This window comes from Ceratotherium simum, chromosome 12 (genome assembly GCF_057802395.1).
Source record: "Ceratotherium simum simum isolate JZ-2026a chromosome 12, ASM5780239v1, whole genome shotgun sequence".
Taxonomy (NCBI): Eukaryota; Metazoa; Chordata; class Mammalia; order Perissodactyla; family Rhinocerotidae; genus Ceratotherium; species Ceratotherium simum.
The window spans coordinates 44,554,225-44,572,456 of NC_141911.1; the positions used below are offsets into that span (position 1 = coordinate 44,554,225).

The window sequence follows — 18,232 nt, forward strand, 5'->3', positions numbered from 1 at the left end:
AATAGAGACCAAGAAGTCAGGTATCAACTCCCAGTTCAAGGCACTTTCCACTAAAAGAAACACTTAAAAATTCATATCCCAAAAGGGAACAGAAAACTCTGAGACACTTGAAATTCTGGAAACTCATAGCCTCAGTTGGAAATAAAATATAACTTTAATAAACAATTTCTACTGTGTGTCAGGCCTTAAGCTTATAGTTACCCTGTGTGGACTTTCATCTTGATTTTTCGTGTATAACTCCAGGGGGAGCCATTCGTGAAGACCAAGGCTGTCCAAAAGAACTTTCTGCAGTGATGGAAATGTTCTGTCTGTGCTATCCAATACAGTAGACCCTACTCCTATGTGGCTATTGAGCATTTGGAATGTGATTAATGTGACTGGATTTTTAATATTACTTAATTTTAATTAATTTAAATAGCCACATGGGGCTGGTGGCTGCTATATTGGACAGCACAGACGTAGATTCATTCTATGAGTAACACCTCATAGAGTTGTGGCACTGGTAAAAAATGCTTTCGAAATTAAATATTGAAACCTAACTGAAACTATGTTAAGCTAAAAAGAGGTTTGGAGGATATGGAGTGACTCACAGACCCCAAGAACAGGAGTGTACCTGGGCCCAGGAATAATTGGGTCCTAGAACTCAAATGTCATCAAGACTTTTGCTCTTGGCTCTGCTGTCTGTGTATCTGCTTTATTTCCTTTGCACACAGGCCTCTTCCCCAGTCCACATTGTAAAGAGAAGGCTGCAGTCAATAGTTCCTGAGTTGATATCAGTTCAAGAAAGTAGCCGTACTGAACAAGAATCATTCTGATTCTGAATTCCCAAGAGGAACTGTGGTCAAATGATGAAGAGTTTCCATGAAAAAGAGGATGCAGGCAAAATTTCATATCAAATACAGTCAATTTTTTGTATGGGTGAAGAAGATCAGCCCTGAGCTAACATCTGATGCCAATCCTCCTCTTTTTGCTGAGGAAGATTGGCCCTGGGCTAACATCCATGCCCATCTTCCTCTATTTTATATGGGACGCCACGACAGCATGGCTTGACAAGCGGTGCGTGGGTCTGCACCCGGGATCCAGGCGCTCGAACCGGGCCACCGAAGCGGATCAAGCAAACTTAACCGCTTCACCAGTGGGCCGGCCCCTACAGTCAAGGTTTTTGTTAGGTCAATATCAGGCAGACCTTCTTTCAGATTTAGTGTCTGTGAGGTAGTCATTTGAATTATTTTCTTTCTGCCATGGAAGAAAACAGGCTATATGAACTCAGTTTCAAGTATAAGAAGTTGTTATGGGTTGAATTGTGTCCCCCAAAAAGATATGTTGAAATCCTAACCCCCAGTATCTCAGAATGTGACCTTATTTGGAAACAGGGCAGTTGCAGATGTAGTTAGTTAAGATGAGTTTATACTGGAGTAGGGTTGGCCGTTAATCCCATATGACTGGTATAGTTATAGGAAGAGAAGAGACACTGAGACACACAGAGAAGACAACCATGTAATGATGGAGGCAGAGGTTGGAGTGATGCATCCACAAGCCAAGGATTACCTGCAAACACCGGAGAAGAGGCGAGGAAGGATTCTCCCCTACAGGTTTCAGGGCAGGCGTGGCCCTGCCAACACCTTGATTTCAGACTTCTAGCCTCCAGAACTGTGAGAGGATAAATTTCTGTTGCTTTAAGCCATCCAAGTTGGTAGTAATTTGTCATGGTAGCCTTAGGAAATAATATAGAAGTGTTAGGGAATATCATGTTTGTTTTACTACAGAAGGGAAAGTGAATAGATGGGGAGAGTACTTAGTGACCTCCAAAAATAGTTTAATAATTTACCATCCTGATTACCCTTTCCCCTTCATTTTATCTAAATATTTTAGGTCATCAAAAGGATGCCTATCAGGACTTTCTTAATTGCTTGCCAATTTGTCTTCCTAGATACTCTTCTAAATTGTTTCACTTTATATCCATATTTATCTGTTGAAAGTACAGGTTATAGCCTAAGAACGTAGTGTTAAGAAAAACAAAGCTGTTTCTAGCTTTCTGTGGAGCCTAGGAAATCACTCAATCTTTAAAAATTGCTTTTAATTATATAGCACTTAAGCTTTGAATAAGTATAATTAATACTGCCAGTAGAGGACCCTTACAATATGTTTTCAAAATTAATATCATCTTTGTCAACAATCAAAATTAGGTGGAGGTCATCATAGGCAAGCCAAGAAACCTCTGACCCTAGATTCTTGTTTTCCTGACAAAACCAAGAAAAATGTCAAGGATGTGCTCAAGGGCAGCATTATAAACAATATGACTCACAGCTGGGAAACGATTGTTGGGGCCTCACAGTCTTTCATAGCAGGGACCTAATGTTAAAATTCTCTCGGGTTCGGGAGAAACAGCTTGCTACAGAGTGAATTGACAACCCACAGGCATGTCCTCTCTTGGAAAATGTTTCATCAAGATGTGAAAAGAGTTTGCCATCAAAATGGCAAGACACATATCCTACAGGTGCAGTAGAACAGGTAGAAAATTCCCTTTGATCCAAGAGGCATGATGAAAAGGGATCTGGAGAAGTGGCACTATTTATCTCACAGTTCTTGCCTCTCCCAGCTGGAATGGCCACATCCAGGGGACCTGATAAGCTCCCCACTGGACCCTGCCATCTGAAAAGATGGTGGAATATAATGGATCCTGTCATGTGCACACTGAAAGGCAGCAGAGCCTAGTAAGGGAGACTTGATTTTGGCTTAGGCTGAAAGGCAGAATCCAGCACTACCTCCTCCAACTAGCTGAGCACATTTCATACCTAATGTGCTTTAGAGCTCAAAACAACCCCATCAATAAAGGAATCATCGACATTTTACTCAGACCAGGTATCTGACTCCCAAACTAATGCTCTTAACCACAATATTATACTACTTCAATTTTTTTCATATGTAGTATAGGGATAATAACCATTCCTCTGCCTATTCCTCAGGATTGTTAAGAGGGTGAAGTACAAAAATAGATGTGACAATACTTTGGGAAAAGTTTTTAAAGCCCTATATACATGTGTGTTATTTTTGCATTGTTTAAACCAGTTTGGTTTTAACTAAAACCCTTAAATTACATTAATTATTAATATCTAGTCAGAGATTTCTTTGTGATCATTGACTCCATTGATGGTGGGCTTGGCAGCTACCCCTGAGAAAAGATGTTGGTTCCATGTCTCTTTAACCTGAAACTATCACCTCTGTGAGTGATAGCAGAAATCCCTATCTTGTTCATTGAAGAATGCCCTGGAACAGTGCCTAACACATTAGATGCTTGATAAATATTTGTGAAATAAATTATAACCAATCCCAGCATACAGCACGGTCCCCAGCATATTGTAGGCATTTTGACAGATACTTACAGACAATTTGAGATTAGGTGGCTGCTATGGAACCTGGCGTGACCCAGAAGACCCTGAGTCTACAACTAAATTCCGAAGAGGAGCCTAAAACAGTGTCCTGGGAGCCATCATCATTTACAAATGTTTACTCAAAAGAATCCTTTTTAGGGGAGCTTCCAACACATTAAATAACAGCATAATGCATACATTAATTCATTTAAATGCATTTACTGCCTTTGACTATTTCCTCTCCCTGGCAACCAAGACAAAATGCAGCCCTAAGTACATCTGGGAAAGAATGAGCCTAGCAGTATACAGATTTGTTTGTTTGTTCTTAAATTTTAAATCGGGTAGCGCCAAACGGGAAGTGGTTAGGAGTGCTCCAGACAGGTTTGGTTTGATTTGTCAATCTGCCCTAGCTGCTAGCAGTTCCTTAAATGTTCTACACAACCAGTGAGACAGGTAATGGTAAATTGCCGGGGAGGTGTACTGGATGCTGGTCAAAAGTAGCAAGTGTACTAATGAGTGTTTTGTTACTTTCAGGACTACCTGACTTCTTGGTGGAGGGTCTGGGTTTAGCCCCTTCTTGTGCTGCTTGGAAGTCTGAACATGACCTCTCATTTACTACAGATTACCTAATTGCTCTTGTTAAGTGTTTAATCACTAGGAATAGCAAGCAACTCTGAGTATCAAAAAACCAGTCCTGACCATTGGTTTGTACCTTCAAATGAGAATATGTTAAATATTATTAGAATTGGGTTCAGTACTAGAACCCCTGAGGAATGTTGAGTCATATAGCAAATGAGCAAATATTTTGCCTCTAACATGTCGGGAGAACTTGGAACTAGAAGAACTATGTTCATGTCTTTTAGAAAAAAATCATGACTATCAGTCCCTGGACGTTCCTCCCCACCACCTGGTCCTTTGCTAAAGGGAAGAATTGCCACCTCCCTCACAGGGTTGAAATGAGAATTAAAGGAGATAGTATCTGTGAAAGGGCTTTATGAACTGTCAAGTGCCAAACACACATGAGGGACTATTATAATAGGAAACGGTCCCTTTCAAAGATTAATCATTCAGAAAATGTTATAAGCATAAATTATTGGTTTCCATATTCAAACCATGACAAATTCTTGTAGCCACAATGAGGCAAGTAATTGAAATCTAGGAGAAGAAACCAATAGTTTAGCATTTTTAGTTGATGTGGAAATACTAGTTTCACATCCCATTAAGGATTATTCAGGGGGCCGGCCCGGCCCTGTGGCTTAGCGGTTAAGTGCGTGCTCTCTGATGCTGGCGGCCCGGGTTCAGATCCCGGGCGCACACCGGCGCACCGCTTCTCCGGCCACGCTGAGGCTGCATCCCACATACCGCAACTAGAAGGCTGTGCAACTACGACATACAACTATCTACTGGGGCTTTGGGGGGAAAATAAATAAATAAATCTTTAAAAAAAAAAAAAAAGGATTATTCAGCAGTTGGGGGTTTATATTTAAAGTCATTGTAGCAGTGAATTGCCTAGAGATTCAACCATTGCCTGGGGATTTTCTTACGATTCTGAACATCACCCAGTGCACTAATGTAAGGCTGAGGATAACCCTCTCCTGGCTCCATCTCCAGAAAACTTCCAGCTACCCATTCCGCTCCTTGGAAAGCTAACGGAGTGCGTGAGATAAACTGGGTTCACATTTCACACGGCATGATAAATCATGTCTATGTCTTATTCCGGATGCGAATCCCGAAACATTTCCAGCCCTACACTGAGGAGTTCCACTCAGTGGAACAGTACGGGACAGGCAGGTGACGGCGCCTCCTCGGTTCTCCATCTCTTTTCTGAGATGCCGCCATCAGCTTCTTGGACCCGGGAGAAAGCAACAGAGCCTGGAGGTTGGATTGCCGAGGATGGTGAGGACGACCAACTCCTACCCACCTCCCCCGGGCCGCCCGGGCGGGGCTGGGCGGGGGTCGGCGCCCCTCCCCGGGGCGGGGCTCGCCCGGGCTCACCGCGCCCCGCCGCCGCGCGGGGCTACAGAGGCTGCTGCGCTGCGGGAAGCCGGCGCGATGTATCTCCGCAGGGCGGTCTCCAAGACCCTGGCGCTGCCTCTGAGGGCGCCCCTCAGCCCCGCGCCGCTGCGGAATGACGGTGAGTGCCAGGCGCTGGACCGGGCGCCTCTCCCGCCGTCCCAGCCTGACGATGACGGGCGCCTCGCGCGCGGATCCCGCGGGCGCCCCTGTCCCCGCCCTCACCCGGTGGGGCAAACTCGACCCGGAGCAGCAGAAGCCTGAAATTGGGGAGCGGGGGGAGAAATGCGGAAGAGTCGCGTGGGAAGACGCGCCCAAGTTCTTGGAGACTTTGGAAGTAGGAACCTTTCCAGCGCGGCTTCTGAATCCGGACTAGATTTCCTGAGTTCGAATCTTGATCTTGGGCAAGTGATTTCACCTCAGTTTCCTCATCTGTAAAATGGGGACAATAATAGCTGTGAGTTGTAATGAGTTAATATGTAGTTAAAAGCGCTTAGGAAAGTGCCTGGCTAACATACGTGTATCTTACCACTTTTATATCATAGGGACTAATGCGCTCTCCAGCTTCGTGAGGAAGCAGAGGAATGGGTGGGAAGATGGACACTGATCAGCGAGCGAGGCGAGGTGCAGGAGGGAGTGCCCGCCCAGCAGACGCTGGGTACATGCTCTTGAGTAAATAAACTCAGGAATCGGCCAAGGCTCAGCAGCCTGAAGCCCACAAGCCTGAGCCCTGGCGTGCCCCGGTGAGGAAGCGGCCTTCGAAGCTCCTTCCTGAGGGGCTGCAGATACACTTGGAGCTCTCCAGTTGCTTGGCTCTGTCGTCCGCGTATCTATCACCTTTAGATTTGCGAATGCATGGGGAAAAGGGAGCGCATTAAGAAATTTTCTAGAGGAGAAGTTGCAGTATGAGCTGGAAGCTTATTAAATAAATCTTGACATGTGCGAAAGCGCCTGGCGTAGTGCTTGGAACATCGTAGGTGCTACAGTGTGAGCATGAGGGTATTTTCCATCCCCGCGGCCCGCGCCCTGGGACGGGGTTTCGCCGCCGGTGCAGTTCTGCCCCAGCCCTTTCTTTTCTAGTCCTCGTCCGTCTCTCCTCTCTCGTCTGTTCCTGATTAGGGGGGCGGCTCTTAGACAGCCTCATGGAGGTCTCCCTTCACTTCGCCTCACTTCCTAAAGCTTGTGATGTATCTTTAGCCCAGTTCGTGCTTTTGAGCCGGAGAGAGAGAAAGACTCCTGCGGAAAATTCCATGGGCAGTCTTTTTCACTTTGATTAGGCCTGTGGGGGTGATGGTGGTGCTGGGAGGGAAGGAAGGTCTGTCCAACTAGCTTATATATTTCTCTTAAAATGCTGGTGGGAAGAAGTTGCCTCACAAGTAACAGAAATGAGGCGTCTTCTTTTTCCTTGGTCTTTATACCGAGTAAGATAGAGCAAATTTTTCACTGATGGGACAGGTAGAAGCCATTCATTTTAAATTTCTGAAAATAACGGAGCTGTTGCTACTGGGGGCGGGGTGGGGAGAAAGATGAGCCCCCTGACCGTGACCTTTCGCCTTATCTGTCCGCATCCCGCCCCCCCCCACCCGCCCCAGTCATCACGCACAAACAGACACACTTTTTTTTGTAGCTGCACGTGTTTCAAATAATTTCCTCCCCAACTTGGGGCAAAAGAAAAGTAGTTTAAAATTTCAAACAGTTAGCAATACTGGTTGTAGCAATACTGGTCTTTCTCTAATTTTCATCTAATTACTTTTTTTTTTTTTCCGTGGAGAAGATCAGCCCTAAGCTAACATCTACCCATCCTCCTCTTTTTTTGCTGAGGAAGACTGGCCCTGGGCTAACATCCATGCCCATCTTCCTCCACTTTATATGGGACTCCGCCACAGCATGCCCTGACAATCGGTTTGTCTGTGCAGGCCGGAGATCCGAACTGGCAAACTCTGGGCCACGGCAGCGGAGCCCGCACTTAACCGCTTGCACCACCGGGTCCACCCCCTAATTACTTTTTTTGTAGCGCTGATTTATGTATTTTAAAAACTGTGACTGACTGGAAATTTGGCTTCAGTAATGGGCATTAATTAACCTTTTATTGGTACTTTCTACTTTGATGAAAAATAAAATTGTTTCAGTTTTATTGAAGGATAAAATTTTAACTGTGCCTCGTCAAATGTTCCCTGGTTTTTGCTTTTAAAATGTAACTTTTTTGTGAAAAAATAATTTAGGTTCATAGTAGATCATTGGAAAAAACACAGAATGGCAAAACAGAAGTCATCCGTTATCCTACCGCCCAGTGAATACCACCATTTACATTTTAGTATATATAGTGTTCCAGACTTTTGTTTTCCTTCGTGCATTTTTTTTTCCTTATACACATTGCTTCCACAAATCTAGGCTAGTCCCATATAGATTATTTTGCTGTAACTTTTCACTTAATATATTGTAAATATTTTCTCTCGTAAGTAAATATTCTGCAAAAATTATCTTGTCTATTTGTTTCACATTGTATGAATATGCTAAAATTTGTCTAATTAATCTTTACTGAATATTTCCCATTTCATTGCTCTTTTAAATAATTTTGCCATAATTGTATTTGTATGTACGTCTTTACTTAAATCTCTGATAGTTTTCTTTATTTCTTCCTATTAAAAAAGTCTTTTTGATATTTATGTCTGGTTGACAACTATGAAAGCTACATATTCCCTATTTAATAACAGATGTATTTTTAAACCCACAAAAGCCCCACTATAAGTCAAAGCCATAACCTCTTAGCATAGCCTCTTTGGGCACATTTGTAGGGAAAAAATATTTTTTCCAAGAGATGGTCATTTATATCCAAACTAAGAACATATATATGAAATCTTTCCAATATTACTACTACAAAGGTTTGTAATCAGTGCAAATATCTTAAGATTTGCCCTCTGCAAATCATAACTTCTCACTAGTCCCCGCACCCATACTATGTCAGGCCACATCAAATTACTTTGCACTTTCCCAGTCACACAACTCTCTTGCTTTTGCACCTGTTGTGCCTTCTGCCTCCAGTGCAATTTTCCCTTCCCTTATTTATCTGACGAACTGCTACGTTCCTTCAAAACCCAGGTCATGTCTCTTCAATTGTGACAGCTACCTTGAGCCAACTAGCAGAGTATTTTCACGCTATTGTTGCAGCTTCTACTTACATCTATTACAGCATTTGTCATACTGCATTGCAATTATTTGTCTACAATTATTTGTACGTCTGTTCCCTCCTTCCAGACTGTGAGCTACTTGAGGTTAGGAACCTCGTGTGTCTTGTTCACAGTTACATTCTTGATGCTTCTAACAATGCCAAACATGGAGTAGGTGGTCGACTATATTTATTGAATGAATAAATGTCTCTACTTTTTTTTCTTTAAAATAAAGAATTGAGCTATATGAACTTTAAGCTCTTTCTAACTTTTAGTCTATTAGAAAAATTTCAATTCTAGGGCACATGCTATATACAAATTCTAGCACTACAGAGTACATATATTTAAATATAATAACACAGTACTTTTATCTATTTCTATTAGTTTGTACAGAATTGTACTTCTATTTCAGATATGACCTTTTTGCAACCATTTGTCTTAAAAAAGTGTATATCTGCACCTTTTTAAAGGTTTTATATTAGAAAAATTAAAGTTTCTTCCTATATCTACACTTGTAATATAGATTTATAGAAATGTGTTGGGTTTCAACACAAATGTTTTATTTAACATACAAATTTTAAGTACAAATGTGTTTAATTCATCTTTTGGAAAAATAATCTTTTCCACTGAATTTTGTGGTCAGTACATACAGTAAATGGATTTCTTTTGCTAATATGCATCTCATTTGACTGTTAAAATTGTTTAATGCTTTTGTCGTTTCTCCTTACCCACATCTGCACTCCTTCCAAGAGAAGCATGATGCTAAGCATCAAGATGACAGGTTTCATAAGTACATATCAAATTAGATTGGGAAAATGTCAAGCGGAATTATTACCCTCCCTTGTAATACTGCATTCCCTTAAGCTAAAATCACTTGATGTTACTAGATTCTAGGTTCCCTCAAGGGAAAATTTTTTAAAGGTGTAATTATTTAAAATAGTTTTAAGTGGTGGAGCTAACTGTGTTTCAACTTGTTTTCCTAGCATCTCTTCGCTGGATATCATCTAACAAATTCCCTGGATCATCTGGATCAAATATGATCTATTATCTGGTTGTAGGTGTCACAGTCAGTGCTGGTGGATATTATGTAAGTGTTTAAATAACCGTAGTGTTCAGGAATTCATATATTTTACAACCTGTGGTAAAACTCAAAGCAATGTCAAGGTTGGGACATGGGATTAATTAAATATACAAGATTATGAAGATTTCTTTTTAAGTATAAAATCAGCATTTCTTAATACCACTAAGTATGGGTGATTTTCGGTAAAAACGATGTTATTATATATACAAATAATAACAGCTGACATTTGAGTGTTTATCATATGACAGACTCATGGCTCATTTAATAATTACAACAATTCTGTAAGGTAGGTACTGTTATTGACATTTAATAAGAATTGTTTTTGAAAGATTAACTTTTAAAAAAATTAATAGATTTTATTTTTTAGAGCAATTTTAGGTTTACAGAAAAATGAGCAGAAAGTACAGAGTTACCATATACCTTCTCTTAGCCTTTCTCCTCCTTTCCCCTGTCAACAATCTTGAATTAATGTGGTACATTTGTTATAAATGATGAGCCAATATTGATATATTATTATTAACTAAAGTCCATAGTTTACATTAGGGCTCACTCTTTGTGTTGTACATTCTATGGGTTTGGACAAATGTATAATGACATGTATCCACCATTATAGTATCATACAGAATAGTTTCACTGCCCTAAAAATCCCCTGTGCTCCACCCATTCATTCCTCCCTCCCTCCCCCCGATCTTTTTAGTGTGGCCATAGTTTTTATTACTTTTATATCTTTATATACATTTATTATTTTTTAAAAGTAATATTTATTCATAATTTTTTTAAAATTCAAAATAGACATATATAAAATTAAAGGAATTTTTTCCTCCCTGGTCCCCCTATCCAGCTCCCCCCCAGGTAATCACTATAAAACAAAGTTTTTAATAGTCTGATTTTGGAGAAAAACAACGGAACATTTGTGAGTTAAATAAGATAAGCCTATTAAATCATTCCCCATTTTGCCATAATCTTTCTCAATCAAAATCTAATCTTCATTATGAATAAAAGTAGAATAAGTATAAATTCTTCAGAAACCATAAGAGTACACAATCACTGCATTTTGGTTTGACCCTACAGAAATATGCATGAAGGGATTTTTAGTCATAACTAGGAGCAGTTTGTAGGACTATGTAGGTGGCCAAACCAAAATACACATTCTAATCTTCAGAATTTTGAGAGCCTCAAGAAGCCAAGAAACTTCAAACATGTCACATTTTATGGTCTTCCACTAATCTACCGGCCTTCCTTTGCTGGTCCTCCACTAATCTATGAGCCTACCCAGCTTTCTTTGCTTCTAGCAGCTTTCTATTGCTTACTGTTGAATTCGCTGCCCAGGGCTATGACAGTTGGATATAGGCCACTGGAAAAACAGAGACTGGACTAGGCCATGTGATTATGTGGGACACTGGAAGACTGAATTGCATCTGGACATCACTATACCCCTAATTGTGTTTACGGTGCCAGACATGAAACTCTCCAGTCTGCTAAATCTTTCTTTGCAAAAGCAATCTTAAACTGGCTCCTCCTGAGAGCCCTATCTGGCATCATTCTCTCACGCTGAGAGTGGAAGTTGGACGGGTGATGATCTCTAAGTCCCCTTCTACCTCTAAGATTAAGTAGTTTTAATTTTGAATATTGGAAGCCTTAATTCCCAGGAATTTTAGGCTACTTATAGGAGGAAATACAGAATGTGGGGCATTTGAAAACCTGTATTCTAGTCCCCTTCCCTTCCTCGTCCTGTACTAAAATAAGCTCTGTATTAGATTTACCTGAATTGAATCCATAGATGCTCAGTAGCCAAGAGCAGTTTTTCATTTCCACGTAAAATCTTTTATTACTGGGGCCTCTTAGAATCTGAGGAAAGCCCAGGTCACTTCAATTTTTTGAGTGTCTGAGTATATTTAAAATGTAATCTCAGATTGGTTTATAAAAGTTGTGGTATATTTTAAATGCTTACATTTAATAAATAATGTCATTTGGAAATAACTTCCAACGTCTGAATTTGAGACCGTCTCTTCTAATAGGCCTTTCTTCTACTCTGTGCTTGACTATGTTAGGTTTGGAAAAGCTAGATTCTCTGGGCCACAAGTGAATGTGAACTATTCTAATATTGTCATCTCTTTGATTCTGCCTAAAGCAGTCCTTTTTCTCACCTTGTGTTTTAGCCCCTTGAACAATAAGACTGATGTCCCTTGGGATGTTGTGCTGGGATGGTCATTTCAGGAATGTGAACAGGTTTGGCTTTAGTGTACTGAGATCTGAGGATGCTGACTTCGCATATTGGTCCTGCAAGCTGTCAGGAGCTCCCACCCTACTAGGAAAATATTCCCTGCTTTGATACGAAAGTGTTGATTGTCATTCCTCCTGATCCTGTTTGCCCTGCAGGTTTCAAAGTCAGATGATTCAAGACTGAATTCACCAAACCCTGAGGGGTTTATTAAAGGGCCACTTTTGCATCCACCCCTGAGGTTATGGATTTTCCATTTCCAGAGTCTAATTTTAACATACTATAAAATGGTTTGTAGTTTGCATAGTACAATTTTTTAATAAGGTGCTTGGTTTATGCTTATTAAAAATTTAGGAAATACTATATATAAATATACAAATTTTAAAAATCTGTAAACCTACCACTAAGAGATAAATCACTACCAACATTTTTTTAAAGGTGAGATAATATAAACAATATTATCTAGCTAGTGAGATTTTCATTTTTAAAATACCATTGGCTAATATGAATACAGGCCAGAGACGATTACTTGGATATGAAATAAAAGGAAGCCTACATTGTATCTATGACTAAGACAGCTTTATTTCCAATTCTGTTTCTCAAGTAACCCATGATCAGGTCATATTGTTGCTTTTAATGACTTACTTACTTAAGGAATCTTCATTAGGGTCTATAAATATGTCATATTGGAAGATTTTTAAAAAAATTTTTATTGTAAGATAATTGAGTTTCGCATACAGTTATAAGAACTAATACAGAGAGATCTCATATACCCTTCACCTCATTTCTCCCAGTGATAATGTATTTCATAACTATAATGCAATATCACAACCAAGTAATTGACATTGATACAATCCATTGACCTTATTCAGATTTCACCAGTTTTACATGCACTTGTGTGTGTGTGTATTTAGTTCTAGGCAATTTTATCACATGTGTAGATTTCCATATTCACCACCACTGTCAAGATACAGGACAGTTCCATCACCGCAAGTATCCCTTGTGCTGCCCTTTTATAATTGCACTCACTTCTCTCCTGCCCTCCCCTCCCTTCCTCCTAGACACTGGCAACCACTAATCTGTCCTCTATTTCTATAATTTTGTCATTTCAAGAATGTTATATAAATGGAATCATAAGGTATATAACCTTTTGAGACTGGCTTTTTCATTCAGCATAATTACCTGGAGACTCGTCCAAATTGTTACAGTTCATTCCTTTTTATTGCTGAGTAATGTTCCACATTATGGATGTACCACAGTTTGTTTAACCATTCACCTGTTGTAGGACATCGGGGCTGATTCCAGTTTTTGGCTATTACAAATAAAGCTACCATGAACATTTGTGTACAGGTTTTCATGTGCACATAAATTTCCTTTTCTCTGGGATAAAAGCTGGAGGATATTTGTAAATGCCTGTCAAAATATTTTGATTCTAGAATAATTTATTTTTTTCTTCTTTGTCTTCATCTTTCTCTCTGCTGTGTGTGTTTTTAGTTATCTTGGAACTCTATTTGAGCATTTGTTTCTTTCCCTTTTTAAGTATTTTACTTAATGACAAAGGTTTCCAAAGGGGAAGCAAAAGAGTAGATGGTGTGCGTTGATTTCTCCTCTTTGAATTGTATATACCTTTTATCATGAACCTCAGAGCTCAAGAAATAAACTTAAGCACACATTTACTTTCAGACTTACAAGACAGTTAAATCAGAGCAAGCCAAACACACGGAACATATAACAAATCTGAAAGAAAAAACCAAAGCAGAGTTACATCCACTTCAAGGTAAAGTGAATTTATTATTTTCTTCCCTTGTGGCACTGATTTCCATCATCTTAGTCTTAGTTCATTTTAGTCAATGACTATTATTTGCTTTTGGCTTTTTTACTAACTTAATCCAGAATGGCTCTGGATAGGAGTTCCTTCAGAAAAAAAAAGCCTAACCAAAACCTAAAGAATATTGTTATACGTTTTGGATGAGTGCATCTGATAGATGAAAACATTTTACATTTGTACTGCTGACCAGTGGCTTTGAGTTCTTTGTGTGGTGATATTACTTTCCCCCTCCTCAGGCTTCCATTCATGCAGGCATAATTTTAGTATGTCTCTCTCTCAGCAGCTTGACATTTCATTTCCCTCATTAGTTTTTTTTTTTTTTTCTATTTTTATTTATTTATTTATTTTTTTAAAGATTTTATTTATTTATTTTTTCCCCCCAAAGCCCCAGTAGATAGTTGTGTGTCATAGCTGCACATCCTTCTAGTTGCTGTATGTGGGACGCGGCCTCAGCATGGCCGGAGAAGCAGCGCGTCGGTGCGAGCCCGGGATCCGAACCAGGGTCGCCAGCAGTGGAGCGCGCTCACTTAACCACCAAGCCACGGGGCCGGCCCCCCTCATTAGTTTTTGTGTGTGTGTGTGTGTGTGAGGAAGATCAGCCCTGAGCTAACATCCATGCTAATCCTCCTCTTTTTGCTGAGGAAGACCGGCTCTGAGCTAACATCTATTTCCAATCCTCCTCCTTTTTTCCTCCCCAAAGCCCCAGTGGATAGTTGTATGTCATAGTTGCACACCCTTCTAGTTGCTGTATGTGGGACGCGGCCTCAGCATGGCCGGAGAAGCGGTGAGTCGGGGCGCGCCCGGGATCCGAACCAGGGCCGCCAGTAGTGGAGCACGCGCACTTAACTGCTAAGCCATGGGGCTGGCCCCCCTCATTAGTCTTTAAAATCATAAAACTATTTTTTCTTTCAGTTTTGGCTAAGACCACCTGTATGTCTTTGCCCAAAGTACATTTGACATTACTAGAATCAGTTAAGTCTATTGAGTCTCTCAGTTAATCTAACTGATAAAATGACAACTACAGGAAGAGAAACTTTACATTTTCACCCTAATGTATATTTCTTGCCTTAAAATGCTTGCTTTAAACCATACTTTTTTCCATCTCAACTATAAATGCCATTATTATCAGTTACTATGATCACTATTTAGGGACAGAGATAATGTTGGACCGGTTTTAACCTTTTAGTCATGACAACAATAAGAAACAGAATATCATCAATAAATGTTATTAAATATAATTATGAGAAGGCTGATTATAATAACAATAAAATATAGCATTTCATTGGTTTTAAACTCCTTTTCAAACACATTATTTTAATCAATCCTCACAATAGTTCTGTGAGGTAAATATTGTCAATATCTCCATTTTGCAGATGACAAAACTGAGGTTGAGAGAGGATTAGTGATTCATCAGAGTTATCAGCTAAGTTGGCTATTTTTCCATGCTATTTCTCATGACAGATTGGCTGTTTATTTTCATGTTCTTCGTATTTGAATAAATAATATATGTAAATTATTTTTTTTTAAAGTTCAACAGGTTCAAAAGGGCTTACAGAAAAGCAGATTCCCCATTTTCCCTCCCCAGAGGCAGCCAATAATACCAGTTTCTTTGTATCCTCCTGAAGAGAGTCTTTGCAAATATAACTATCTAGGTATATGTTACCCTCCTTTTGTCCTAAACACAAATAGTTCCATACTGTATACATTGCTCTTTTCCTTGCTTTTTTCACTTAGTCTACCTTGAAGACTATGTCATATCAGTACATATAGATCTGTCTCATTTCTTTAAATGACTGCACAGTGTTCCACTGTATTCCTATGCTCTTTAAATTAATACTTTGCTTAATGGACTAAATCTTAAAGGTGAAGAAGAGAACCCTGCAGGAGTCAAGGAAGCACGTGCAGAAGCCCCTGAAGTGTCTTTAGTGGAAGCTCAGGTGGTAGATGCTGAAGATATTCCAGATGCTACGGTTGCAGTCATGAAAGAGGCTTCAGCCTGTCCACATAATGTGGAGGCTGCTCCGGCGGAGACCGCCGCAGTCAGCGCCGAAACTGGGCCAGAGGTTACAGATGCAGCGACCCGGGAAACCGCAGACGTCAGCGCTGAACCGGCCTCAGAGGTTATGAGTGCAGCTCCGGATGAAGCTGTTGCTATCAATAATGATAAAGGTACGACAGAGAACGAAAGCTCTGGTGAATATGCTGAACTAGAAGAAGAAACTTCTCCAATTGAGTCAGAATCCTCTGCTGGGGATGATTTACAGGAAGAAGCCGGTGTTGGTTCTGAGGCCGCTTAGGTTCAAGGCTAATCTCATGCTGATTGACGCTTCAGCAAAAAATGCCACAGAGCTTCTGAGAGATGCTTTTGTAGTTTTGGTAATCTTAGTTTTTAAAAAGGCTTTTTTTTCTAGAAAATGTTAATGTGCCTTGAAGATTTTTGGTATCTACTGATAGAGTTCAGGATTGAGAGGTTTGAGATTTTACATGTCTGAATAGTTTTCTACTCTCTGAGATCAGAATATGACATTGCAGTAAAGAGCTTAAAGAGTTTCATCTTTGGATTTAAATGTTATATCATAGGAATTGAGTTATCTATACAACCTGCATTCACTTTAATTTTGCTATACCTTTACGTTACTTTAATGTATGTAAATCTATATTCCTATGTTTTGATTTGAACCAACAAATAAAATTGGAAAATCTTTAGTGTTTCTATTTTTATTTGCTAATATTTATATATATAAATAACATATTATATATATTAGCATACACATACATAACATCACATGACCACTGCAGCATTATCAAAGAAAACATATAATCTATGGAGAACTCTGCATATAGTGATATATGTCTTTTCTCCCATCTCTATTACATGGGGGCTGTGCTGATATTTTCCATTTCAGTGTAGTTCAATTCAAGCAATGTTTATTGAGGACTTCACTTTGTGCTAGGAATCATTCATTCATTCATTCCTTCATGTATTCAACAAATATTAACTGAGTACCTGTAACCTAGCAGGCACTGTTTTAAGTGCTGAGATTTAAAAAAAAAAAAAAAAAAGATAAAAATTGTTACCCTTTTTAGCTTATGTTCTAGAGTAGGACCAAATAATAAACAAGATAAATAGGAAAACTATATAGTATGTTAAGTACTGATAAGTGCTTAAAAAGAATGTAATGAAAGTAAAGGGATTATAAGTGTGGCTAGGGGTGGAAGTTGTGATTTTAGATAGGGCAGACAGAGAAGGCCTTACTACGAAGATGTCTTGTCAGTAAAAACCTGAAGGATGCATAAGGGACCCAGTCATGAGGACATGGGTGGGTGGGGTAGGGGTGGGGATCATTCCAGATGAGGGAACTGAGAAGTGCAAGGATCTGAAGCATGAATATGCTGGAGAATTTGAGAAATTGCAATTTGAGAATTGCAATTTGAGAATTGGCCTGTGTGCCTAAAGTGGAGTGAAAAAGAGGGAGAGTAGTTGGAGATGATTTCAGAGAGAGAGAGAATGGTTATGCAGGGATAGATCATGCAGGGTCTAGTAAGCTTTGGGCTATTACTTGGAGTAAGTTGGGAAGTTGTAGTGGATGCTGTCAATACTCTGCCTAGATGCCCTTAACTGAGCCAGTACATTTACTTCTAGCTGCTGTGAGTGTTACACACACACCCCATCCCCACCCTTACCGCAGGCCACTCACAACCATGACTGACTGCCATAGTGGTACAGGTGAGGCCAACTCTGTGGGACAGCTCCTGCTCCAGAGCTCCCCAGGGTTTAAGTTGAAGCTGGTTTCCAGCTGCAATTACATCCTTGCTTAGCTTTTCTCCCCTGCTCTATCCTGCTTTCCTCCTCCTATTCTCCTGAGGCCCTCCTTCAATAAATCACTTGCCCAAAAATTCCTGTTTCAAGGGAACTCCACCTAATATCATTGGTACTGGATGTGGTCCTAGGAAGCAGACTCTAAGAATTGGATTGTGGAATTGTATCCCTCTCCAGCTACAAGGCAACAAGGACCCATCACTGGTGGTAGGTGGAGGATTGCTAGTCCCTGGCTTTCTGTAGCAGCGTGATTGCTAAGATTTTCACCCATGGTAAACTGGGACTGAATATAGGTGGATGGTGATACACCAGCTGGCTCAATGCCTCTGGAATTTGAAAGGTACAGAAAAACAGTAATTACAAGTACTTAATCATTGCAGAACAGGGTGACGAAGGTACAGGATGGTTCTTTGGATTTGTTTTGAATTTGTCTCAATACCGATGTTGCAATAGACTCATAAGTCTGTTATGAAGTCTATTAAGGGATGCTGTTTTACTAAACACTCTGTAAAACAGAGCAGAAACATTATACAGTACCACTCTTATGATCTTAATACATACCAAAAAATGTATTTTTCTCCATTGTTTTGGTTAGGATAGTTTCTGTTGCAAATAACAGAAACAAATTCAAAATGGATTAAACAACAGAGAGAGTTATTATCTAACTAGATATCCAGAGGTCGGGCAGCTCCAGGGCTGATTTATTCTGTAGCTGGGTTGTCAAGAACCAG

At 40.0% G+C, this 18,232-nt stretch overlaps 1 protein-coding gene across 3 annotated transcripts; it reads left to right on the forward strand.

Annotated features, from left to right (window-relative positions):
- The first annotated feature begins 5,365 nt into the window (after positions 1-5,365).
- Positions 5,366-16,387, forward strand: MGARP (mitochondria localized glutamic acid rich protein). 3 transcript variants are annotated; one of them, XM_004426487.3, is made up of 4 exons: positions 5,366-5,505; positions 9,535-9,638; positions 13,537-13,630; positions 15,545-16,387. In XM_004426487.3, the coding sequence occupies exons 1-4, from the start codon at positions 5,424-5,426 to the stop codon at positions 15,976-15,978; spliced, it is 714 nt and encodes a 237-aa protein (XP_004426544.3). In that variant the 5' UTR covers positions 5,366-5,423; the 3' UTR covers positions 15,979-16,387. The 3 variants fall into 3 exon arrangements, with proteins under 3 accessions (XP_004426544.3, XP_087293727.1, XP_087293728.1); XM_087437601.1 differs by lacking the exon at positions 5,366-5,505 and adding an exon at positions 5,545-5,788; XM_087437602.1 differs by lacking the exon at positions 5,366-5,505 and adding an exon at positions 5,816-6,127.
- The last annotated feature ends 1,845 nt before the right edge of the window (positions 16,388-18,232 follow it).